The sequence below is a fragment of the Eptesicus fuscus genome, chromosome 13, assembly GCF_027574615.1.
Source record: "Eptesicus fuscus isolate TK198812 chromosome 13, DD_ASM_mEF_20220401, whole genome shotgun sequence".
NCBI classification, from domain to species: domain Eukaryota; kingdom Metazoa; phylum Chordata; class Mammalia; order Chiroptera; family Vespertilionidae; genus Eptesicus; species Eptesicus fuscus.
The window spans coordinates 29,949,626-29,977,041 of NC_072485.1; the positions used below are offsets into that span (position 1 = coordinate 29,949,626).

Genomic DNA, 27,416 nt, shown 5'->3' on the forward strand with positions numbered 1-27,416 from the left:
CTTTCATCTATTTCTCTTTTTTTTTAAGTGGGACCAAAGTTTTTTGAGAGAAGACAGTCTATTTATTTCTTTTAACCAATACCCTTCCAGAAAGGGGGATAGAATCTTACTATACAAACATACTCCCCATTTTTTCCATTTTTCAACTCACTACACCTAAGCTTCTTTGCCCTACCCTTCCCCTTGTTCTAATGGTATTTCCACTGTAACTAATGACCAAGTTGTAAATTGAATGGCAATATTTTTTAACTGTAAGGATAGTTTATTAAAACAGTACTGTTACAACTCTTAAGATTTTAAACATAATTACTTACTATTAAATTATTTAGCCTTCTCCAGTTAAGCGTACAAGAAATTGATCATTACAAAAAGATAAGGCATAATTTTATTACTTTCAACATTTCTTTTCATCACAATGAAAATAAACTAAAATAACACATGGCTTTATAAAAATAAATTTTTATTAAAAGCAGTAGAGTCTGAGCAGGAGAGAGTACAAAGAGTGTAAACAATGTAAACATCACTACATTCAGCTCAGCCTGATTGAATGCTGAAAGACAACTCTAAATGCTCTATGTGCCCTTACTAGCAAGATACATTAATTCTACTATACACAGAAAACACACTCTAATTTGATTAGGAAAAGTATTTCATCGAAGTCGGTCCCATCGCCAAATACTCGCATCATCACAAACAGCTATGAGAATGCTGCTATCCCTGCTAAAACTGGTTTGTCGAATAGCAGTAGCACATTTTTGATGAGTCAGTGTTGTACATCTAGGGAGAAACATGACAACAGGTTAACTACTATACATACATAATGTTGCCAATATCTAACTTAAAACAATAAATTAGAAAATAATAGCTGTCCTAACTCATACAGAAGGCAATTGAAAACAGAACATACTTTACTAAGAGCTCAGTCTCAAATCCTATCTAATAAAGAGGGAATATGCTAATTGACCATCACTCTGTCACAAAGATGGCTGCAGCCACAGGTGAAGCCAAGTTCCCATAAGGAGCCTTAACAAGCGATCAGCAGGGACCTGAGGCTACGCCCTCCCCCGCCCCCGTGGGGCTTCACAGGGGACTTCAGGCTGCACCCCCACGCCAGCACCAGGCTGGGGGACCTCAGAATGCATCCCCCCGCCCCAGCACCGGGCCAGGGGACCTGAGGCTGTGCCCCCCTGCCTCGCTGGGCTTGTGACAGGGACCTCAGGTTGTGCTCCCCACCCAGCGGGGCTTGACAGGGGACTCAAGGTGCACCCCCAGTGCTGGGTCAGGGGACCTCAGGCTGTGCCCCCTGCCCCAGCACCGGGCCAGGGAACCTAAGGCTGCGCTCCCCTGCCTGGCTGGGCTTGACAGGGGACCTCAGACCGCACCTCCCACCTTGGCACCAGGCTGGGGGACCTGAGACCATGCCCCCCACCCAGCGGGTCTTGATGGGGACCTCAGGCCACAACCCCCGCCCGGCAGGGCTTGATGGGGGACCTCAAGGTGCACTTCCCATCCTGGTGCTGGGCTAGGGGACCTCAGGCTGTGCCCCCCACCAGGTGAGGCTTGACAGGGGACCTCAAGGTGCACCCCCAGTGCTGGGTTGGGGGAATTCAGGCCGCACCCTCCCACCCAGCAGGGCTTGACGGGGGACCTGAGGCTGCACCCCTCTGCTGGTGGGGCTTGATGGGGGACCTGAGGCTGTGCCTCCCCCGCCTGGCAGGGCTTGACGGGGGACCTCAGGCCATGTCCCCCACCTTGCGGGGCTTGACAGGGGACCTCAAGGCACGCTTCCCACCCCAGTCTGGGCTGGGGGACCTCAGGCTATGCCCCCCATCCTGGTGCCTGGCCAGGGGACCTGAGGCTACACCCCCTGCCCTGCGAGGCTTGACAAGGGTGGGACTGGCCAGGTCTGGATCTAGCCCAATGGGGCCGGGGGCCAGCCAGGTCTGGGTCTCACTCGATTTTGAGGCGCATGTGGGTGGGCGGGGACTTGACTCTGGATCCCATGGTGCGCCCCAGACTCTTCCAGGTGGAAGGTTTTCATATACATTTTACTAATTTTCTTTCATCTCTGACACTTCTATTATAGAGAAAGGGCAAATAGCAATATTAAATTATTTCCTCTAATTAATCCCCTTCTAATGTGCACAAATTTCATGCACCGGGCCACTAGTTTTAAAATAATTGGGTATATTTTAAATTCAAGAGGCACCATATAACTTATATGAAAAAAATAAGCTGTTATCAAAGTACTTATGAAAAACAATCATTAGGATAAAAAAGAAATATTTTAAAGTACTCTGAGATATGCAAATGTTATAAATGATTTAAAGATGGCATTTTAAGTATAAGTTACTTCCTCTGTATTTGCTGTAGCAAAAGACAAGATATGGAAGGTAAAAAAGAGTGAGGGCATGATAGTATACTTTCTCTAATAGCTACAGTTAATCTCTTGAGTTCTTGGTTTTTATTTCTATTACAGCTTGCATAAGATCTGCCTGATGGTACTTTTATTTGTGCACTGATCTCTTCTTTAAAATTATAAAGTATTTGGAAATAAGGAAAAAAGAATATGAAGGCAGAAATTATAAATAGGAATTTCTAAATACTTACTTGGCTTTATGAGGATCTTCTACTTCTAAATCCCAAACATAAAGTTTGCCAACCTGATTGCCCAATGCAAGCATCTGTATAAATATATTTAAAAAAAAAACACCACCAATTATTAAAATAAGCTTTAAAGATTTCAAGCAATCCTAAGACATCTTTCTTATTTTGGGAAAACCTCAGCTCCAGCCTCTGACTATGCTCTTGATTACGTCTTTGCATCTTGTATTTCTGATTTGTAAGTAGGGCAACTAATACTTTACAGAGGTGTCTTGAGAAAATAAGAAGGCATGTTGCAAATTTATGATGAGCTTTACAATTTACACTATAATACATGTACTCTTTATTCTGTCTTAAAAGAACTGTAGCAAAAGCTATAGAAAGACCTTCCAAAAACTTGCATATAAATATTCAGGTAATTTATTACCAACAAAATCCTAATACCAAATTTCTTTAAAAATTTAGGTAACTAGTATTTTGTCTCTAACTTCCATGTTTGTTAAGTTTTCCTGAGGTAAAGACACATAAAAACACTAATTTTAATCACCAAAACATTAAATTTTAGTAACAGATGTTGTAGAAAATAAACACCTAACTACCACTACTGACACCTGTCAATTTCATTTATAAGTATTGCAGATGGTGTTCAGAGCCACAAGGATAGAATAAGTAATATCAAAGGCCAAAACAATTAATACTGAACATCAAGATAGAGCCTCAAAGAAAACTACAGATGCATAACAGAGAAAACTAAAATTACCATGGCTTTAAGTAAAATAATTTCAAAATGTAAAAATTTTGCTACCTTTTGCCAGAAATCCATAGAAAATCTCATGTACCAAATGTCACACTGGCTGTAATCAAATCGCCCAAGAATAGTCACATTAGACTCACTGGGCTTAATTTTGTCTATATCATCTTCCATTTTGCCAGGTTTCCAGCACACAATGGCGTTTTCACAAGACTTTAAAAGAGATGAGAAAAAAAAATTACTTGTAGAAATGAATTATAAATACTGAAACAAAACTTTTCTCTATTATCATTTTAGAACTGACAGCTCATAGAACCTGGTTATCCATCTACTAAGTAAGTGATATACATTCATTTATATTTATAGAGTTAATGTCCACATTTGAGGACAAGAAGTCTGATTTATTAACAGATTTTGGCAATACAAAAGCATTACACTGAACTATTTATTTTGGAAGTCACAATTTATTGTCCAAACCAAACCAAATTCAGTTCTTGATACATTAGCATCCAGAGACTTGAAGTGTTTTATAGCAAAGGTAAAAATTACATTGTAGTAGAATACATAGCTCTTCAATATGGCTCCTGCTTTTTACTTCACTAGTTTCATCTTTCCCTATCCAACTGGTTCCCTTTATCTGTTAACTATTAATCCTCATTCCCAGTGTTTGTGCTACATGGTAGGTGCTCAACAGATGTCATAGGAAAGCTAATGAATTCACAAAAAGGGATTTAGAGACCAGATTACTAGTATATGTAGAAGGCATAAAAGCAGTGGTTTACTTTTAAGACATTGATATGGGGATAGGATTGAAATAGGCTAAGTTATACCTTTCCTATTGTCTAACTTCAAATCTTTGCACACATTCTACTTAAGCAACAAGTGGTAAACAATACAATGGAAAAATATCTGCAAATCAGTGGGCACTACTCAGATTACTGTGTAGGTCTCTGGTTTGCCATTAAGGGACATCTGTCAATCTCTCTGGCCTCTACTGAATACAGGCTACTAAACACTGTACATTGTATTTCAACAGGTGTCAGGGCTGAAAATTACTGGTGTAGATGAAGTTTCACTGGACACAGCCTACATAATCCCATGTGGCAACCCTGTGGGGGTGACCAGCATTGAAACACTTGAATGGCAGGGCTACAGGAAGATTAGGGTGGGGACAACATTCTTTTTCCCTTCTTTGCCTTTTTCATATTATATAAAATCCCAGGACTTATTTATTTACAAGTTCTTTACCTTAGATATCACCTAGTCTGAATGACTCTTCCCTAAGTGCACAATTGAGTTGATAGCCTGTAGTTTTCTCAATCATCCTGGCCCCAGCCCTACTGAATCAGAATCTCTGGGATAGGAGGCTGAAACAGAAGTGTAAAACAGCTGTTCAAGTGCTTCTTACTGCCTACATTGATAAAGGATCCTAGTGCAGTCCCCTCATGGAGAACTAAAGCATAGGGAGGTAAAAAGAATTTATCCACATTAATGGATGGCTGCACTCGAAATCACCTAGAAAGCTTTTTAAAATTACATTCCTAGGTCTTTGAACCAGATTTACAATCTGTGGGGTAAGGTCTAGGAATCTATTTTTACAATATTCTCCCAATGATTCTGATGCAGAGCCAGATTTGAGACCACTAATATAATTCATTCAGTTCAGCTTCCCACTTAAAATGCAGAAATCCTTTCCCACCATCTGATTAAGTTCTAAGAGCAGAAAATTTACAGCCTTTTTACTTCCAAAATGACAGACTAGATATACTTTCCCTTATTTGTCCCACTACATACAACTTAAAAAAGTCTGAAAAGTACAGAGAAGGCAGAATGATTAGGTATCCTGGGACATGCAGGAAATTTAGCTCCCCGATTTTCTTTTCCCTCATTTATGTATCTCAGGCAAGATGCTGGAAAACTCAGCAACTCAACAATTCTAAGGGGTGTACACAGACAAACAAACAAAACAAAACAAAAAAACAATCTCCCAGCCCCCAAAGCCTGCTCTCTACACGAGACCAGGAAATGGCAACCTAGCAAGAGAGAAAATTTTCAAATTCTCTAACTACAGCCAAATACAAAAAAAAAAAAACCCACAAAAAAACAAAAAACTCAAATCGTGGACCTACCCCTATATGGTCCAGCAAAATCCCAGCGGGAAACCCTTCCCAGGTGGTAACTAAGCATCTCAGCACATAATAACCCTGACTCGCTCTGTCCTTCATGGTAATGAGGTGACTCTTCCTTCTCTCTGGCTGGGGTGGTATCAGAGGATGCCATCTGCAATGTCAGTGGAGACCACCTGAGGAGCAGTAATGAGTCCCATCAGCCCCTTCTGCTAGGGTAGTGTCACCTGAGCTGGGAAAGCCTGAACTCCCATCCCAGCAATAATGAAACACCATCACCAAATCAATGAAGTGGAGAACGTGAACTTCCCTTGCTACCTGCCAATCATGAAGCAGTGCTCACCTTCCCCAGTTGAAAATTTATCAGAGGAAGCCTGATGTAGAAGATCTAAATAAAAGATCCGGAGATTGTAACATAATACCCAAAATATCCAGATCTCAATCTCAGCGCTCTCCTTGAAGCGTGCCCATGCCCTCTGTCAGGCACCTACTTTTTTTAAGCTCCCGGGGCCCCCATGGGACTTGCAACCAGAGGAACAGTGGGCAGCAAAACCACTGAACCTGTCTTGTCCCCAAGGCCCCTTTTCTCTAACTTCAGTGAGCCAATAGCAGCCCCACCTAGGCTCTCCTGTTGCTGCTTCTACTCTAAATCCGTCCTTTTTATCCACTGTCCCCAGCTTTAATAAATGTACTCTACAAATAAATAAATGAAACATAAAAGTCTCAACTTTAATGAGAAAACAGATGCCAACCCAGAGATGACATAGATGTTAGAACTATCTGACAAGCATTTTAAAGTAGCCATCATAAAAATGCTTCAATTCAAGAAGTTGAGTGAACCCCAAAAAGATAAACTCAAAAGAAATTTGTGTTAAGATACATCATCGTCAAACTTATGGAAGAAACTCAACACAAAGAAAAAAATCCTGACTGCATTTAAAACAGAAAGAACAATTCCAATGATGGTAGATTTCTCATCAGAAATCATGGAAACCAGAAAGAGGAGCCACAACATTTTTCAAATATTTAAGAAAAGAACTGCAATACAAAATCCTATATACAGTGACTATACCCAAGGAATGAAGAGGAAATGGACATTCTCAGACTATGAAAAACGAAGATAATTTGTCACCAGCAGACCTACCCTAAAAGAATGGCTACAGGAAGTTTTATGAACAGAAAGAAAATGATATTAAGAAGGGTTTTTGAGACATCAAACATTAAGAACAAAAGAAAATGCAAAATGAGTAAATACAATATTCACCATTCCCTATTGAGTTTTTATTTTTTATTTTTATTTTTTTTTGGTATAGCAAAGTTGGAGATTTATTCAAGAACAAGTACAGACTCCCAGGTGGGGAGGGGGAAAGGGTCCCCCCCTATTGAGTTTTTAAATTACATTTAATGGTTGAAGCAAAAACTGTAATACTATTTGATGTAGTTCTTCATTATAAAGGGAATATTTAAGACACAAGTGGAGGAAAAAGTGAAGTAAAGGAAAGGTTCCTACACCTCACTTGAAGGGTAAAATGGTGATTTACAGTTAAGTAGACTGATATACAGGTGACCCTTGAACAACAGAGGTTTGAACTATGCAGGTCTTTTGAAAAAACGTTATTTTCGATCTGCAGGTGAGACTCCACATATGCAGAAGATCAACTGCAGTTACACACAGAATTTTGACTTCACGGAGGTCAGCATTTTCTAAACCACCATGTTGTCCTAGGTCAAATGTATATATCACAGATATATCTATATATCATATATATAACATATAGGGCAAACCTCAAAAAAGCTAAACAAAGAAATATACTAAAAAATACTACAAAAAATACTACAGGCAAATAAAAGTGTAATTCTAAAACATGTTCACACAATCTACAGCAATTAGGAGAAAAAAACCCAGAGAAATTAAAAAGGCAGACTTAATGTAATAATTGACATATTAAGGCTCAAATATAAATGGTCTGAATATACCAACTAAAAGTTTGACAGTGTGGATTTAAAAAACATGACGCAAGTATATGCTGCCTATAAAAAACTCACTTCAGACATAATGATACATGTACATTAAAAGAAAAATGTTGGAAAAGGATATACCATGCAAACACTGATAAAAAAAAAAAAAGCAAAATTGACTAAATTACTCCCAGATAAAGGAGAATTCAAAGCAAAGAAAATCACTAGAGATGGACATTACATAATGATAAAAGGTCAAGCCACTAAGACATAGCAAAGTGTCTTAAGCACCAACCAACAGAGCTGCAAGATATAGAACTAAAAAGGAAAAAGCCACAATAATAGCTGGAGACTTCAACACTCGTCTCTCAATAATAACATGAGTAGAAAAATCAACAAAGATATAAATTCAACCACATCATCAACCAATAGGATCTAAACGATATTTACAGAACATTCCATCCAATAGCAGAATATATGTTCTTTTCAAGCTCCCATGGGACATACCAAAAATAGGGTCATGAAACATATCTGAAAAAATGTAAAAGAATCAAAATAAGAATGTGTTCTGACAGTGAAATCAAACTAGAAATGAAGAACAGAAAGGTAACAAAAATGTCTCCCAATACCTAGTAACTAAACAATACACTTATCAGAATTTGTGAGATGCAGCTAAAGCAGTGCTGGTGGAAATTCATAGCACCAAATGCTTAATTAAAAAAGTCTTAAGTCAATAACCTAATCTCTCACCTTAAGAAACAAGTAAAAGTGCAAAATATACCCACAGCAAACAAAAGAAAGGATTTTTTTTTTTTTTTTAACTGACAAACCCCTAGCAGGACTGACAAAAAGAAAAATTACCAATTTCAGGAATGAAACAGGCTATCACTAGAGACCTTGAAGATACCAAAAGGATAATCAAGGACTACTTCAAACAACTCCATACACATAAATTTTACATTAAATGAAATGGACCAATTCCTCAAACGGCAAAAATTACCACTAAAAATTGACTAATATGAAATAGCTAATTTGAATAGCCCTTTAACTATTAACCTTTTGCACTCGGATGTCGAGGGTGACTCGACATGGTTAGCATTAGAATAAAGGAATCGAGAAAAAAAGCAAGTGAGTGCAAAGGGTTAAGGAAATTGAATCTGTGTTTTAAAAACTCTCCCTCAAAATTTTCTAGACCCAGATGATTTAAGTGGAGAATTCTATCAACCATGTAAAGAATTAACACCAATTCCATATAATCTCTTCAAGAAAAGAGTGGGGTAGACTTGCAATTAATTTTATGAAGCCAGTATTCTCGATACCAAAACCAGACAAAAACAGTATAAAAAAGAAAACTTCAGATCAGCATCATACCTCATGAATACAGGCACAAAAATGTTTAACAAAATATTAGCAAAGAGAATTCAACAATTTATAAAAGAATTATACAGCATGACCAATTAAACTTATTCCAGGGATACAATATTAATAGTCAATGACCAATATATTAATAGTCAATGACCAATCAATGCAATCTATTGCATTAAAAGACTAAAGAAACCACATGATCATATCAATGGATGCAGAAAAAGCATTTAACAAAAGTCATCACCCATTCATGATAAAACTAAAAAAATCAGGAAAAGGGAACAGTTTTCAACTTGATAGAGAACATCTACAAAACTATACAGCTAATACACATAAGATTAAATTTTTTCTCATTTCTATCAGAAATAAGTCAAGATATGTGCTCTTAATACTGCTAATCTACATAGTACTGGAAGTCTGCCAGTGCAATAAGGCAAGAAAAGGAAATAAAAAGCATCCAGATCAGAAAGAAAGATATAAAACTCCCTATTTGCAAATGACAAGATGGTCTATGCAGAAAATCCCAAGATATTAAAAACACCCCTAGAGCTAATAAAGTCTAATAGGTACAGGACTCAAAATTAATATGCAAAGATCAACTGTATTTCTACATACTAACAATGAACATATAGAAATTAGAAATACCATTTACTATCACTCAAAAAAAATGATAAATACATAGGTCTAAATCTAACAAAACTGGTATAGAACTTGTATGCTAACAGGTACAAAATAATGACCATAAAAATCAAAGACCTAAATAGATACCATGTTCACGAATTAGGTTAAGCAGAAAAGATATTAATTAAAAGATAATTAAGGTATTAATTCCCTACCAAATTGACAGCAGACAGGTTTAACACAATTCTGAGCAAAATCCCCCCGCCCCCGAAAATAACCTCTGCAAGATTTTTTATAGGTGTAGACAAGATTCTAAAATGTAAGGCAAAGCAACAGAATAACTAAAATAATTTTGAAAATGAATAATAAAATGGAAGAAATCACTCTACCCATTCCAAGACTTATTATAGAGCTTGAGTAATCAAAACTGTATGTAGTACTGGTGGAGTACTGGAACAAAAAAGAAAAACCAGAAACAGCCTCACACAAGTATGTCCAAACAATTTGACAAAGGTACAGAAGCAATTAAAAGGAGAAAGAATAGTCTTTCAATAAGTGGTGCTAAAACAATTGGAAACTTATAGGCAAAAAATAAACTTCTACCTAAACCTCATACAAAAATTAACTTTAAAGGATCATATATTTAATATAAAGCTTTTTGAAGAAAACACAGGAGAAAATCTTTAGGATCTATGGCTTGGTAAAGAGCACTTTAAACACATCAAAAGCATGATCCATAAAATAATTTTTAAAAAATCAACAAATTGAATTTCATCAAAATTAGAGACATTTGTTCTGCAAAAGACCTTGTTAAGAGGATGAAAAGACAAGCCACAGACCGGAAGAAAATATTTGCAAACTACACATCTGCCACAAGGATTCATATTTAGAATATATTAAGAATTCTCAAAACTCAACAGTAAAAATAAAAACAAAAACCAATCCAATTAGAAAATGAGCAAAGATATGAAGAGACATCATCAAAAAGGATATATTAGATGGTAAATAAGCACATGGAAGATGTTCAACATCACTAGCCATCAGGGAAATGCAAATTAAGACCACGATGAGGTATCACTACACTCCTATCAGAACAGCTAAAATAAAAAATAGTGACAATACCAAATGCCGGCGAAGCTTCCGAGACACTCGATCTTTCATACATTTCTGGTGGGAATGTAAAATGGCACGGCCACTCTGGAAAATAGTTTGGCAGTTTCTTAAAAAACTAAACAAACTTAATCATGACCCAGCAATTGCCCTTCTAGGCATTTATCCCAGAGAAATGAAAACTTAAATAAGTCCACACAAAACCTATACACGATTGTTCATTAGCAGCTTTATGTGTAATAGCCCCAATCTGGAAAGGACCAAAATGTCCTACAATAGATGAATGGCTAGATAAACTGGTACATCCCATACCATAGAATACTACTCAGCAATAAAAAGGGAGAAGTACTGACACACAACAACTTGGATGGCATTATAATGAATGAAAAAAAAAAAAAATCTTAAAAGGCCCCATACTGTAACATTCTTACAATGACAAAATCACATGTGATAAAATGACACACACACATTGTACAATGTCAAGACTTTATATTGTATTATAGTTATGTAACTATTGGGGGAAATTGGGTGAAGGGGCCTCTCTGTACTATCTTTGAAACTTCCTGTGAATCTAACTTCAAGATCAAAAGTTTAAATAAGCAAAAAAAAAAAAAAAAAAAAAAAAGATAAAACTAGCTGCAAGTCAAGAAAAAAATAGATGAGGCTCTGCCAAGAAAATGTGAAACGCCCTGAAATCCACACAAGAAACTAGCAATTTCTCCAAATTTAACAATCCCAAATGTTCAAATGACTTCACCAACAACTTCTCTAAATTATCAGCATCAACTTGCTATATATATATACATCAACTTGCTAGAGAAGGGGTTGGCAAACTACAGCCCATGAGCCAACTCCAGCTGTCTGTTTTTTTAAATGTAAAAGTGTATTGAAATGGACACAAAACATAAAAAAAAAACACACACACCCTACTACTAGCTTTAGATATTGGTTATTTTACAATAACACTGATTATCACAACAAAATCATCTTACAAATGAAAATTTTTCATTTTTATTGAAGCAATAATTATAATAATTCATTGGAATGTCTTATGCCTAAAACAAGTTTCCAAACCTATCAAAATATCATGAGACTAAAAAAAAAGAAAAGAAAAAGCAATTTCCCAATCTGCCATCCAATTTACCAAACTGCATAAAAAACCGTGCTCCCTAAAAAAATAATCCAACTCACACAAACAATGGAAGTACAGCTTAACAGCAGTTACCATACCTTGGAAAGTATCAAATCACCTAACCATCGCACACAATCAACATAATTCCTATGTATGTCTCTGGTAGAAAAGTCAGGAAAGTGAATTTTCTGAGAAATAAATGGCCTGAAATGGAAATGTAAAAGTTAAGAGAAAAAAGTATAGTAGAATCACACTAATTTTTATTTTTGGATTGATAAACTTTGAAAAATAAAATGCATGACGATTTTTCTTTGATCCTAGAAAACTTATTTTTTTATTGAGAGCTACCATCTTACTCCATTTTTGTTTCTATATTTTCTTCCATTATCAGCTCAATTCAATTGTTTTTATCCTATGAAATTTAATTTATAAAAATTGTAGCTTCCTACCATACTATGTATATATAGGCCAAATTTAATCAATTCTGGCTATCCTAACCAATGATAAGCAAAGATATCTGATTTATAGACCTAAAAGAATTTTTAGAGAAAATACCTACTCAACTCAATCCTTTAAAAGTAGACTATGAGTCCTAGCTGGTTTGACTCGGTGGATAAAGCATCAGCCTGTGGACCAAAGGGTCCTGGGTTGGATTCCGGTCAAGGGCACGTACCTTGGTTGCAGGCTCCTTGGGCCCTGGCCCTAGTCGGGGCCTGTGCAGGAGGCAACCAATCAATGTGTTTCTCTCACATCGATGTTTCTCTCTGTCTTTCCCTCTCTCTTCCACTCTCCCTAAAAATCAATGGAAAAATATCCTCGGGTGAAGATTAACAACAACAAAAATAAATAAATTAAATAAAATTAGACTATGAAAGTCAACACATCTGGGTTATTTCAATAGATGGTCATTTTATTGGAGCTGATTTGGCTCAGTGGCTAGAGCATTGGCCTGCAGACTGAAGGGTCCCGGGTTTGATTCTGGTTAAGGGTACATGCCCGGGTTGTGGGCTTGATCCCCAGTGGGGGCGGGGGGGGGGGGGGGGCGAGCAGGAGGCAGCCAATCAATGATTCCCTCTCATCATTGATGTTTCTATCTCTCTCTCCCTTCCTCTCCGAAATCAATAAAAATATATTAAAAAAAGAAGATGGTTATTTTTCTAGGAATGATGATACATCATTCCAAAGACTGCTAAAGATAAGATTACATGAGAGTACTGCCTTGAGCAACAATTTTGAAAATGGTGTCTGACAGGAATTTGACATATATTAGTTAGGACTTTTCTTGTATTGAAGTAAAATATGGTAGCATTTCCTCCCCTTAAAAATGTTTGTGTAAAGACCATAAGCTAGAAGTTGCTACCAATCCTACAGTTAATTAAAAGTAAACCTAACATTTCTAATCTAGTGAGTGATTCACTTTCTGTACTGAAATAATTGTAGAAGTTTGATACGCCATAAATTAGTTATGTCTTGGGCAAGTCACAAATCCTCTCTTTACTTTTCCAACAAGGATGCTGGGCTGAATCATTTCTAACATTCCTTCCAATACAAATTCTGGGAACTTTTATTAGCCCTGGCTGGTGTGGCTCAGTTGGTTGGGTGTCATCCTGTGCATTGAAAGGTCCCTGGTTTGATTCCCAATCAGGGCAGATGCCTGGGTTTCAGGCTAGAACCCCAGTTGTGTGTGGGGAGGTGGGTGTGTGCTGGAGGCAGCTGATCAGTGTTTTGCTCTCACATCATCGACATTTTTCTTTATCTCCCTCTTCCTTCCTCTCTAAAAATAAATACAAAAATCTTTAAAAAATTAAAATGTTATTAATGATCTGACACAAATTCTTAACTCTGCTATAATTATGTTATTTGCTTTTTAAAAATATATTTTTATTGATTTCAGAGAGAGAAGGGAGAGAGGGAGAAAGTGATAGAAACATCAGTGATGAGAGAGAATCATTGATTGGCTGCCTTAAACCATGACCTGATTCATGGGTTAATGCTAAACCACTGAGCCACATGGGTCAGGCTGTTATTTGCTTTTAAATCAAATACATATTATAATCTACTAGAGGCCCAATGCATGAAAATTCATGCACTGGAGGGGGGGTCCCTCAGCCTGGCCTGCCCCCTCTCACAGTCCAGGAGCCCTCAGGGGTGGGAGGCGACCCGGCGATCAGGGGAAGGCAATGCCCCATCACACCTCTGCTGCTGCCACTGCCGGCAGTGCAGTCCTCGGCCGGCCCTGGTTACCTGAGCCTCAGGCCAGCCCTGGGCGCCACCATCTTTGAGGGCGTGACAGTCAATTAGCATATCCCCTCCTTATTGGCTGTGGATGCCACCATCTTTGCGACAGTGTGAGGGTCAATTAGCATATTCCCTCTTTATTAGATAGGATTGTTAAACCTTTCAAGTAGAAGACCAGCATAACCCCCTCTTGTTTTTTGTAAACTGGGAAATATAATTTCTATGTATTCCAGAGCTCCAGAAAATATAAAAACATAAATTTAGGACTGTATAAGCTTTTGGTGTTTTAAAGTAGAAATCTGAAAGTTGTGTTAATCATTAGAGGCCACTGAGGTTTGATGAATATAAGTGCATTGAAATATCTACTGATGGCTACAAATTTAACTAATAATCTATTAATAGTCTGGCCCGATAATCAGAAAATTCTAGCTCTTTGCTTAAAACAAAAAGTGCAAACAAAGTTAATATACACAAACATATGATAACTATGGTGAAAGTGTTAATAATAATAATAATAATAATAATAATAGCCTAAATAAGATTCTGAAAAGATAGTTACTGAATCAAGAACTGAGGCATTTAAAAAATATATGAAGTACATTGCAAAGTTCCCACCTCTTAGTCCCAGCAAGGCTCTCACTTTTGAAATTTCTCCACTTAATGAAATGAGTAGCAATTAAACGGAAGCATTATATTAACATGAATTAAAGCTAAGAACCCCATTTTAAAAACAAGATTTACTGTACTGAATTAAAATTTACACTGAACAAAACTAAGTAAAATGTGCTACTAAGTTAGAGAAAACACATTTTAAAAAATGAAACAAATATATTAGGTTAAAAATAATGGCTTCCATTGAAAATTTGTGAATTTTATGATATATAAAGTTTTTAAAGGAGAGCCTTCTAAACTCAGTGGGGACTTATAACAATTTTGGAAAAAGTAAGACCCATCTATTTCACAGCATGAGATAGATACTTGTTTTAAATGCCACAAATGTTACCTGTTAGTTTTATTTGGGTTATAATCATAAGAGTCCTTAATTGCATTAATCATTCTCTTTGAATTAATCCTCCAGAGTTTAAGAGAGTGATCCATACCACAGGACATTATTTTTTCACCCAAAAGATCATAATCCTGTATGTAAAACAAAAGAGCTTAAGTTAAATATTCAAATTATTTTTCCAAACTATACCATTCAATTTTCACCTATGTACAGTATTGTGAAAACTTTCAAACCACAACACTAACATTTTGGGTTTTGTCTATGTAGGAAATAAAATAGAGTTTTTATTGCTCTCAAAATTTAGTTTTAAAGTATTTGTCACCACCATAGTATATGAGCATAAAAGCTAAGGAAGGCCAAAAATAGTGTTTAAATTTCATTTTATCTTTCAATGAACTTTAACATATTTTCTTTGCTTAATTTTCAAGATAAACTGAATGCCGAGCCCTGGCCAGTTTGCTCAGTGGTTAGAGCATCAGCCCTCAGACCTAAGGGTCTTGGGTTCTATTCCCGGACAAGGGCACAAGCCTTGGTTGCAAACTTGATCCCCCGCCACTCAGTCGGGGCGGGTGTTGTAGGCGACCAGTCAATGTCTCTTTCTTACATTGATGTTTCTCTCTCCCCACCCGCCCTTTCTCCCTTCCCTCCACTCTAAGGGGGGGGAAAAAAATCACTGGAAAAAATATCCTATGGTGAGGATTAAAAATGAATTTGAATGCTGAGGTATGACATAAAACCTGAATAGTTATATTACTTTTCTTTGTCCAACCCTAATCAAGCAATGACACCTGTATGTGCAGCTACTAAACAACTAAAATTTTATCTGTATTGTAAGTCAAAATCTTCACTTACATTGGTCTTAAGAGTTCACTTTAAATGAATCTTTAAAACTGTCTAAAAAAGGGAAATAATGTAAGTTTATCATTTGCTGTTTGCTAATTTTTTTTATTTTTTGTTGTTGTTGTTTGCTAATTTTTAATAGGCATCTAACAGATATCTACTGTAACCACCTTATTTCATGGATAAGACACTGTGGCACATGGATGCTATTTAATTTAGTACATGCGTTAATGATAATGTCACATATTAATTCTTCTAACAGTGAACTCCTGTATTAATAGAGAAGAAATATAGACTGTCACCTGTTCTCATTTTAAGAAATAACAGTAGATGGTGATGGACACACAATACAATATACAGATGATGTATTATAGAATTATACAACTAAAACATTTAAAATTTTATTAACCAATGTCATCCACTAAATTCTATTTTAAAAATAAATAATACTCCCATAAAAAAAAAAAGAAAAGAAATAACAATAGGGAGTTCTATTTAAGGAAAATATTTTCCTTACTCACCTAGATAGTACATGTTAATCCAACCTCTGAATTAATCGTGAACACTGTTTCACAAGAGCCTAGGAACTTTAGGTTTGTTGCTTACTGAATTCACCAGTCTGGTGAACAGCAGCAAGGCATTCACTGTTCATGCCAATAGCTCTCATTTAGAATTCTTCTTTTTTTTTTTTTTTCATTTAGAATTCTTAATAAAGAATGATAGTCTTGGATCTTTCACACATAAAGCCAAATGGAGACTGCTACTGCAACTACTAGAAAATCCAAGTTGGCAGGGCATGATTCTCACAAAAGCACACAAACTCCAACCATAGGAATACTTTTTTTTTTTTAATAGTACATTTTCTTTATTTTCTAAGTTTCTTTCTTTTTCTTTTTTAAATATATTTTATTGATTTTTACAGAGAGGAAGGGAGAGGGATAAAGAGTTAGAAACTTTGATGAGAGAGAAACATCGATCAGCTGCCTCCTGCACACCCCCTACTGGGGATGTGCCCGCAACCAAGGTACATGCCCTTGACCGGAATCGAACCTTGGGACCCTTCAGTCCACAGACCAACACTCTATCCACTGAGCCAAACTGGTTTCGGCACCATAGGAATACTTAATACCTCCAATTAAAATGCTACATGATTCAAAATATGGTGCCCCTGCCCTAGCTAGTTTGGCTCAGTGGATAAAGCGTCAGCCTGAGGACTGAAGGATCCCGGGTTTGAGTCCAGTCAAGGGCACATGCCTGGATTGTGGGCTCGATCCCGTGGTGTGCAGGAGGCAGCCAATCAATGATTCTCTCTCATCATTGATGTTTCTATCTCTCTACCTTTCCCTTCCTTTCTGAAATCAATACAAATATATTAAAAAAAACATGGTGTCCCTTTACATAGTTTAATGAATAAGAACTAAATAGCTGTAAAACTAAGTAAGCTATGAATGAAACATAAGTAAAGCTAAATTAATGTTAAAATATGAAACCTAAAACACTTATATTATAAAAGATCAATAAATCTCTCTATATAAAAGCCTAAGCAACTGGCCGGCTGGCTGGTAGCTATGACATGCACTGACCACCAGGAAGCAGATGCTCAACAGAGGAGCAGAAACCACAGGCATGGAAACATGGAACAGACTGATGAATCTCAGAGAGAAGCGGGGAGGGGAGAGGGCAGGAAGGGATTAATCAAAAATCTTATATATAAATACTAGAGGCCCGGTGCACAGATTCGTGCACCAGTGGGGTCCCTTGGACTGGCCTGTGCCCTCTTGCAATCCGGGACCCCTTGGGGGATGTCAGAGAGCTGGTTTCAGCCCAATCCCCAGAGGCCAGGCCGAGGGACCCCAACATGTACTATGTTGCACCGGGCCTCTAGTATGCATATATAAGATCTTTGATTAATCCCTTCCTGCCTTCTCCCCTCCACACTTCTCTCTGAGATTCATCAGTCTGTTCCATGTTTCCATGCCTGTGGTTTCTGCTCCTCTGTTGAGCATCTGCTTCCTGGTGGTCAGTGCATGAATCCAGGCACTGGGCATCTAGTTATAAAGATAACACTGTGCCATCAGAGAGAAAGTTATCCAAAATTCAGTCTGTGCACAACAAAACACTCCTAAAAATGAGTAACTTAGATTTCAACTGCAAATAAAACATAAAGTTTCTTAATTGCTAACTAGTTATTTTTGTTTGTGTGTGTTTTTTTAAGAGATGTGGTCTCACTATGTTGCCCAGGCTGGAGTGCAGTGACTATTCACAGGTGCGATCCCACTACTGATCAGCATGGGAGTTTTGACCTGCTCCATTTCCAACATGGGACCATTTACCCCTCCTCAGGCAACCTGGGGATCCCCAGCTCCCAGGAGGTCACCTACTGTTGTCGGCTGATCGGCATAGTGCACTACAGCCCAGAACTCCTGGGCTCAAGCAATCCTCCTTCCTCAGCTGGGACTACAGGCATGTAGCTCCATGCCCAGCAATTGCTAACTAGTTTAATCTTTTCCTTTAATAACTGAGAAACAGCAAAGCAAAACATAACTTGATGTTCTTGATCAATATAGGAAAAAAACAAGTTCATAGTTAGTATACTTTCATGTGAATAAGTACAGATTAAATACAAAGAGCCTTTCTTGTTTTATTCCTTCATTTATAAGATAAAAACTGTGCATATCACAAGTAAATGAAATGACTGCCTGCCAGGCTATATGAAAAAAACAACAATATATGATTTCATGAAAGGAAAGAGTTTGATGGGGATTGTTCACAACCATGTGCACCTGAAAGTCACTGCCCTGCAGCTTTCAACTTACAGCACTTAGAACTTCATCTCTGTGCCCTTCGACACCTCCAAATATTGCCACCAGAGTGTCCGTCTGGATATTCCATAATCGTAAAGCATGATCTAGTATAGAAATAAAAAAATTAAGATGAATTTTTATCATTCATTTACTGTGAATGTTCAAAACCTCTTTAAAGTAAAACTTACAGAAGTGTGGACTTAAATTATTCATAGTAAAGACTAATAATGAAACCCATATCACTTAAAATAATTACATCACATATAGATTTAAGTATGTATCAGCACCAACTTTCAAAAAAGGAAATATTTGTAGTTTTAAAATATTTTTAACTTATTTACCAAATTTGACAAGAGTTTTACATTATGCCATAGAACAACATATTAGCTCTGCCCTCCACCATATCCATTTATAAGAGGACTGAATAGCTGGTTTTGTTCAGTGGTTAGAGCACTGGCCCTCAGACTGAAGGGTCAAGGGCACGTACCTTGGTTGCAGATTCCCCAGACCTGGTAGGGGCCAGTGTGGGAGGCAGTCAATCCATGTCTCTCTCTCATGCCGATGCCCCCCCATCCATCTCTCCCCACCCTTCTCCCTTCATTGCATTCTCTCTAGAAATCAATGGAAAAAATATCCTCAGGTGAAGATTAAAAAAAAAAAAAAGTATATGTATAATGCATATAAATAAAAAAAGATGACTGAGTAGAATTATTTTTGGAATGTTCTTATTGATTTTAGAGAGAGAGGAAAAGGGAGTGAGAGAGAAAAACTTTGATCAGTTGCCTCCTGCATGCACCCAACTGGGGAATTGAACCTGAAACCTGGGCATATACCCTGACCGGAAATTGACCTTTTGTGCAAGAGACAATGCTCAACCAACTGCACCACACTGGCCAGGACAGGACTGAGTAGATTTATAAAATTTCTACAGTAAATGCAATAATAGGATTGAAATCTACATACAGTATATTTCATGACAATTTTATAGTATTACAGACCTTTAAAAGATTATAGCTGTATGGGATGGTAAACACACAATACAATATACAGATAATGTGTTTTGGAACTGTACACCTGAAATTTGTATAATTTTTTTAACCAGTGTCATCCCAGTAAGTTCAAGAAGAAACAAAACCAAGTAAAACTCTTTACTAAAGACCTCCAAGGGCAGATGACATGTTAGTTGGCATTCCATTTCTTGTAAATGTAAATAAAGCCTACTGAGCCTGACTGGTATGGCTCAGAGGTTGAGTATTGACCTATGAACCAGGAAGTCACGGTTGGATTCCCAATCAGGGCACATGCCTGGGTTGTGGGCTCGATCCCCAATAGGGGTGTGCAGGAGGCAGCTGATCAATGATATTCTCTCTCAGTCCTCACCCAAGGATATTTTTCCCATTGATTTTTAGGGAGAATGCAAGAGAGAGGGAAAGACAGAGAGAAACATCGATGTGAGAGAAACACATTGATTGGTTGCCTTATGCAGGTGCCCCAACCCCCAGGGAAGAGCCTGCAACCAAGGTAGGTGCCGTTAACCGGAATTAAACCGGGACCGCAGGCCAACGCTCTATCCACTGAGCCAAACTGGCTAAGGCTGATTCTCTCGCATCATTGATGTTTCTATCCCCCCCTCCCTTCTTCTCTAAGTCAATCAAAATATATTAAAAATAAACAAACAAATAAATAAATAAGTAAGGCATACTGACAGGGAGAAAAAAATAAAATTTGTAACTAATTCAAGCAATCTCATTTTCTACTAAATATTAACAAAATAATGTACTGCAGTAATAAATGTCATGTAAAGCTTGAACTATAACAGTGTTCATACTATACATGAATATTAACATACTACACTAATTAAAATGTATTTATACTAATTATAATGTACATATTACACTAATACATTATGTTAGTACGTAGTTGAATAAAAAACTGCCATAAAAATGGTTTTGATTCCACTTATGTACAAATTTTTATGTGGACATTTCATTCATCTTGTATACATACATATATATGTATACACACACACACACACACACACACATATCCAGCAATGGTTAAGTCTGTGTTTAACTATAAGTAATTGCCAAACTGTTTTTTCTTTTTTAAATATATTTTATTGATTTTTACAGAGAGGAAGGGAGAGGGATAGAGAGTTAGAAACATTGATGAGAGAGAAACATAGATCAGCTGCCTCCTGCACACCCCCGACTGGGGATGTGCCCGCAACCAAGGTACATGCCCTTGACCGGAATCGAACCTGGGACCCTTGAGTCCGCAGGCCGATGCTCTATCCACTGAGCCAAACCGGTTTCGACCAAACTGTTTTTTTGATGTGGCCACATTTTACATTCCCACCAGTTATATGGGTGAAGAAGGGTATCTCCACACCTTAGTCAACATGTTCCTGTAATTCTGGTTATAGCCATCCTAGCAGGTGTGAAGTGGTAGCTCCTAGTGTTTTTAATTAGTATTTCCCTGATTAATGACACTGAGTGCCTTTTCATGTGCTCACCAGACATTTGTGCATGTTCTTTGGAAAGATGTCATTCAACCACTTTTTAATTTGGATGTTTTATTACTGAACTATAAGAGCTCTTGATACAAGTCCCTTATTAGATACATGATTTAGAAATACTTTCTCCTATTCTGTAGGTTGTCTTTTCACTTTCTTAATGGTATTGTATGCAGCAAAATTCTTATTAATTTGAAAAGCTGATTAAAAAAAAAAAGGCTCTTACCGACACAATGGGAAGAAAGAGCAGAGTTAAAAGGTTGTAATATGTAGAAAAGTAAGGCATTCTGGCCTCTGTCACTTGGTAATACCTGAGCCCAACTACTGCTATCAAGAAAAAGTCATTAGTTCTTAGGTGTCAATTTCCCAAAATAAACATTTTTCTTTTTCTAAAAAATATATTTTTATTGATTTCAGAGAGGAAGGGAGAGAGATAGAAACATCAATGATGAGAGAAAGTAATTGATCGTCTTCCTCCTACATGCCTCACACTGGGATTTGAGCCTGCAACTGGGACATGTGCCCTGAGCAGGAATCGAACCGTGACCTCTGATTCATAGGTCAACACTCAATCACTAAACCACACAGGCAGGGCAATAGGGAATCCTTTATAAAACAAAAGTTTTTATATATAAAGGCAACATGGATTTTCAGATGCATTATTTCTTATTACATGATTGGATAGTGATAGTTGCAAAACTATCTTAAAAACTCTTAAAAATAGAATTGGTGAGAAAGATAAATATCACATGATTTCACTCATTTGTGGAATGTAATGAACAACATAAACTGATGAGCAAAAATAGATCCAGAACACAGAAGCATCGAACAGACCATCCAACCTCATAGGGAAGGCAGGGGTGGGGGTGAAGAGTAAGAGATCAACTAAAGAACTTGTATGCATGTATATAAGCATAACCCATGGACACAGACAGTAGGGGGGTGAGGGCATGTGCTGGGGAGTGGGAGTAGCCAGGGAGAGGTAAATGGGGGAAAAAGGAGACATATGTAATACTTTAAACAATGAAGAATTTAAATTTTTTTAAAAAAGAGCCCTAACCGGTTTGGCTCAGTGGATAGAGCGTCAGCCTGCGGACTCAAGGGTCCCAGGTTTGATTCCGGTCAAGGGCATGTACCTTGGTTGCGGGCACATCCCCAGTAAGGGGTGTGCAGGAGGCAGCTGATCGATGTTTCTCTCTCATCGATGTTTCTAACTCTCTATCCCTCTCCCTTCCTCTCTGTAAAAAATCAATGAAATATATTTAAAAAAAAGGAAAGAAAAAAAATAATAATTGGTGACCTGCCACTTAAAATTAATGAAGATGGCCCTGGCCAGTTTGGCTCTATTGAGCATCGACCTGTGGACTGAAGGGTCCCAGGTTCAATTCCAGTCAAGGGCACATGCCCAGGTTGCAGGCTCAATCCCCAGTGGGGAGCATGCAGGAGGCAGCCAATCAATGATTCTCTCTCATCATTGATGTTTCTATCTCTCTCTCCCTCTTCCTTCCTCTCTGAAATTAATAAAAATATTTAAAAAATTAATGATGAAGATAATTCAGTTGAAAAAAATTTCATTTGAGGATAAAGTTCTAGAATTATCATAATGCAATATGGTAAAATAGTAGCCCTGCGCAGGAATCCGCGCACCAGTAGGTCGCTGCCGCCCTCCTGTAGATCTCCGCCTGATGCCCCGCCTTCCTGTAGTTCCCCCCCCCCCCGCCCCTCCCCTCATAGCTTGCTGCCCTGCCCCTCCTGTAGCTCTGCTGCCCGCTTGTAGTTCGCTGCCCCACCCTCCTGCAGATCCGTGATACGGTCGATATGCGGTTGGTCGTTACACCTCACAGCTTAACGGATGATTAGCATATTTCTCTCATTATTTAGGATAAGGGTAACAAAACTAATCCTCCATAACAATTATGTTTCTCTCTTAAAAAAAGTAATAATTTCCACCCTGGCCAGTGTGGCTCAGTTGGTTGGAGCATTGTGCTGTGCACTGAAGGATCTCAGGTTCAATTCCCAGTCAGGGCACATATCCAGATTTCTGAGTATGTGGGTTCAGGAGGCAACCAATCTATGTTTCTCTCTCACATTGATGTTTCACTTTCTCTCTCTTTTCCTTTCCATTCTCTCTCTCTGAAATCAATGGGAAGGACATATCCTCAGATTTAAAAAAATAATAAAAAATAATAATTTCCTTCTCTTACCTTTACTGACTGACAGGAGAAGATTTGGGTCTCTTGGGTGGAATTTCAGCTCATTGATAGCATTTCCATGCCCAACATAGTGCTACAATAAATTTAAAACATATCAACTTTCATAAAGTAACAAATTCTATTGTAAAATATTTAATCTGTGAATAAATGTTTGCTAAAAAAAAATAAATTATTTTTCATTAATTTTAAGAGAATGAAAAACTCATTTCGCTTAAAGTAGTGGTTTTCAACATTGGCTGCATATTAAAACCATCCTACAAAGAAAAAATGTATAAAAAAATAAAATAAAACCACCCAACCAATTTGAAGGGAAAAAAATAAAAGATGCTAAAGTCCCACCTGCTGGTAATCTGATTTGACTGGAATAGCAGAGGCAAAGCAAAGATGGAAAAGATCCTCATGTGGTTCTATTGTGCTCTCAGGGTTTAAAAGTTCTAACTAAATTGATTTGTAAAACTTAATATCAACTTTCAAGGCTTCAACCCTAGTTAGGGTGTGTGAGAATGGACTCACTCTTTTGTTATTGTTCATTCAGAGTCTCTCAGAATAAGGCGAGGTAGAAGAAAAGAAAATATTGTAAATAATAAAAGTTTCCCACTCATTACTTAATTTGCATTACCCAACTGTAACAAAGGTATCAAAAGACCTGTCTAAAGGATGAACTAAGCACAGTACAAATCAAAATAGAAACTGTGATTCCTTTAGTTTTAAATTTAACATGAAAAATTTTCACAGGTGTCCATTCAAAAGAAAGCAAATCTACAATTTAACAAAAACGCCCACCTTTATGCACTGCATTGTTATGGGATTAATTATCCTGATTATGCCTCTAGATCCAGCCACAGCCAGCAAAGGATGGCTTGTATTGCTATCATATGTCCATGCACAAGTGTAAAAGTTTTCATCCGCCTACAAATGCCAGTTAAGAAATGTAATTTGTTTTTGAAAAGTAAATACGTACACAAACGATTATAATACATGGAAACCTCCAAAGACCTGCTAAAGTTTTTGACACAGAAGTTCTTATTATTCTATCACCAGATTTAAACAATGGAGATTTTTAGGTCCAAAACCTATACAGAATGATAGAACAAATCCAGTCCTTCCACTAAATTTTGATTACTATTTAGCTATTTGTATAACTCAACTCTGTGTTTGAAAGCAGCCAGACAATATGTAAAGGATGTGTATGGCTGTGTCCAAATAAAACTTTATTTACAAAACAGGTGGGTGGACCATTACCTAATAAAAAAAGCATAAGCAAACAGATGGCCAGCCCAGGGGCTGTACTTTGCAGACTCTTGCTCTATCCCAATACTTCTATGTGCCTCTAAAAATGACTTACTATTCATTTTTCCACTTTTTCCTGTGTGAGACCTTTCCAATATGGCTACAGGTCACTTCTTTCCCTATCATCTAGGGAAGACTGAAAAGTCCTTGTCTTTTTTTGTTTGCTAAGTTTTTCAAATGGATCTAGAAGAAAAATCTTATCACCAAGCTTTAATATCTATCCCTTTGGGTTTTTAAGTCTTTTATCTTTATGAACCCATGTTTTGAAATATTTTATTTCCTAAACAAACTGGATATGTGTTTTTCCCTATAGGCTTTATTGATCAAATACTTAGCATGATTTCCAGTCCTGGCTTCTAATCAACTCAAGTTCATCAATATAACTACTTTGAAATGATAAAATTCTAGGTAAGGTAAAAAACAAAACAAAAAACAGGAGGTTTTAACTACTCTAATTTTCTATTACCGGATTTCCAATAAACATCTCCAGTCACCTGCACCATTCTCTCTCATATCCATCCTACAATGGCTTTGTAGGGACCAGGAAAACTAGATAACTAGATACCAGAAATCTCTTGGGTGATAGTGAAGGAATAGCACTGGTTAAGGTTAAGAAAGAACAATATAACTTTGGGAAACTAATTAATTTAGAAAAGTTTCAGTGTACTTATGAAAGTCAATTCCTTTAACCAAAGATATTGAAAACTGAGGAAAGGATACATCAGCATCCACATAGGATTGCAATAGCCGGATTTCTCCTTGTGAGTGACATTCATATAAAGTAACCTAAGGAAAACAAAATACAGTAAATTTTATCTCAAATAAAGAAACACATGCTTTTTAGCTTTCAAACATATTTTAGTCACAACTGTGTCTTTAAAATATTACAGAAACTATTGCTTTAAAATAGCTCCTTTAATTTGAGGAAGCCATTATAATATTTACAGTATTACATAATTTCCAGAATATATTAAATACTGTAATACTAACTTGCTTATCAAGTTAATTGTGATTGAGAACAGAATAACACTAAAAAACAGAAAACATTTTGTCTACAAATGTCACTCCAATAAATTCAATTAAAAAACACACAGAAAACAATATAGGTGTATAGATGTATATGTGAAAACCATTTCCACCTTTGTGTCCTTCCATGCTATAACTTTTGGTCCTTAGTAAGCATACGAAAGCCTTACAGTTAATGATAATCTGTGTTCCCTAAAATGTAACCATAATATTTTTTTAGTAAGGGCCAGGATAAATATCAAACTGGTGATAGTATTGACCACCAGGAAGTATGGGCCCTGGCACTCTGATTCTTTGACCCTCTGACTTGTCAATTAATAATATCCGAGCTGTATTATAAAAACAATACAGAAACAGGAGCCTCTGGTGGAGAATTTGTGCAAAACTACTAGGCAGTCTGCTGGCTCAGGTCCAATCATCCCATAAGTAAATTACCCTAGTTTCAGTGTACTTATGAAAGACAATTTCTTTAGCCAAATACATTGAAAACTCAGGAAAGGATACATCAGCATCCACATAGGATTGCAATAACCTGATTTCAATATAAATTGTTATATTCTGCTAATTCTCCTTCCTCTTTTGGTCTGAAGATTCCTTCTCGTTACGGTGGCCATTAGATAGTAAGAAACTGCATTAAAAATGCACTACAGAGCCCTACCTGGTTTGGTTCAGTGGATAGAGCATTGGCCTATGGACTGAAGGGTCCTGGGTTCGATTCTGGCTAAGGGCACATATCCAGGTTGCAGGCTTGATCCCCAGTGGGGTGTGTGCAGGAGGCAGCTGATCAATGATTCTCTCTCATCATTGATGTTTCTATCTCTCTCTCTCCCTTCCTCTCTAAAATCAATAAAAAAATATTTAAAAAAAATGCACCACAGACAATAGAAACTGTGTGCATTAAAAATCACGTTCCTTACCGAAACCAGTTTGGCTCAGTGGATAGAGCGTCGGCCTGCGGACTGAGGGGTCCCAGGTTCGATTCTGGTCAGGGGCATGTACTTTGGTTGTGGGCATGCCCTCGGTGGGGTGTGTGCAGGAGGCAGCTGATCGGTGTTTCTCTCTCATCGATGTTTCTAGCTCTCTTTCCCTCTCCCTTCCTCTTTGTGAAAAATCAATAAAACATATTAAAAAATAAATAAATAAAATAAAAATCACGTTCCTTTATTTCTTTAAGAAGCTTATCACAATTACTTAAACATAAAATTTTATTTGACTCAACTAATATAACTTATGGAACATTTTTCAGATTCACCTCATACACCCTCTTGAGTTGAAGGCAGAGGAAGTGGCTTGTATTTGTTGTCAATCCATATCCAATTAGTCTATTTCCTCCACCTTTCTTTCCTAAATATATCAATCTATTTTTATATTGGTCCTCCTAACTTCTACTATAGTATTAATGAATACCCAGAATGTTACCTAATAAAGACAGGAGAACAATTTTTCCTGAAGTGATTTCAATTTAATAGAAAAACTCCAGAGACTCTCTAGAAAGCACTAGGGCCGTGGTCAGCAAACTGCGGCTCGCAAGCCACATGTGGCTCTTTGGCCCCTTGAGTGTGGCTCTTCCACAAAATACCATGGCCTGGGCGAGTCTATTTTGAAGAAGTGGCATTAGAAGAAGCTTAAGTTTAAAAAATTTGGCTCTCAAAAAAAAAAAAAAAAAAATTGGCTCTCAAAAGAAATTTTAATCGTTGTACTGTTGATATTTGGCTCTGTTGACTAATGAGTTTGCCGACCACTGCACTAGGGAACCTTCCTGTTCTCCATTTACTTAGAAGCAAATAGAATGAATAAATCTTTATAATTCCCATGT

The 27,416-nt window shown here is 37.3% G+C and overlaps 1 protein-coding gene across 7 annotated transcripts in view; it reads right to left on the reverse strand.

Annotated features, from left to right (window-relative positions):
• Positions 1-443: 443 nt before the first annotated feature.
• The window catches only part of EED (embryonic ectoderm development), a 37,318-nt gene continuing 10,345 nt past the window's right edge, over positions 444-27,416 (reverse strand). For 2 of the 7 annotated variants that reach the window (XM_008153625.3, XM_054724878.1), the window contains 10 exons: positions 25,295-25,360; positions 24,068-24,193; positions 23,276-23,357; positions 18,569-18,660; positions 14,910-15,043; positions 11,767-11,872; positions 10,549-10,623; positions 3,410-3,568; positions 2,611-2,684; positions 444-777 (listed from right to left, as the gene is read on the reverse strand). In XM_008153625.3, coding sequence (XP_008151847.1) covers positions 651-777; positions 2,611-2,684; positions 3,410-3,568; positions 10,549-10,623; positions 11,767-11,872; positions 14,910-15,043; positions 18,569-18,660; positions 23,276-23,357; positions 24,068-24,193; positions 25,295-25,360 — 1,041 coding nt within the window. In that variant the 3' untranslated portion in view covers positions 444-650. The remainder of the gene's footprint in view (positions 778-2,610; positions 2,685-3,409; positions 3,569-10,548; positions 10,624-11,766; positions 11,873-14,909; positions 15,044-18,568; positions 18,661-23,275; positions 23,358-24,067; positions 24,194-25,294; positions 25,361-27,416) is intronic. The other 5 variants (XM_054724879.1, XM_008153626.3, XM_028128468.2 and 2 more) reach the window with 5 other exon arrangements.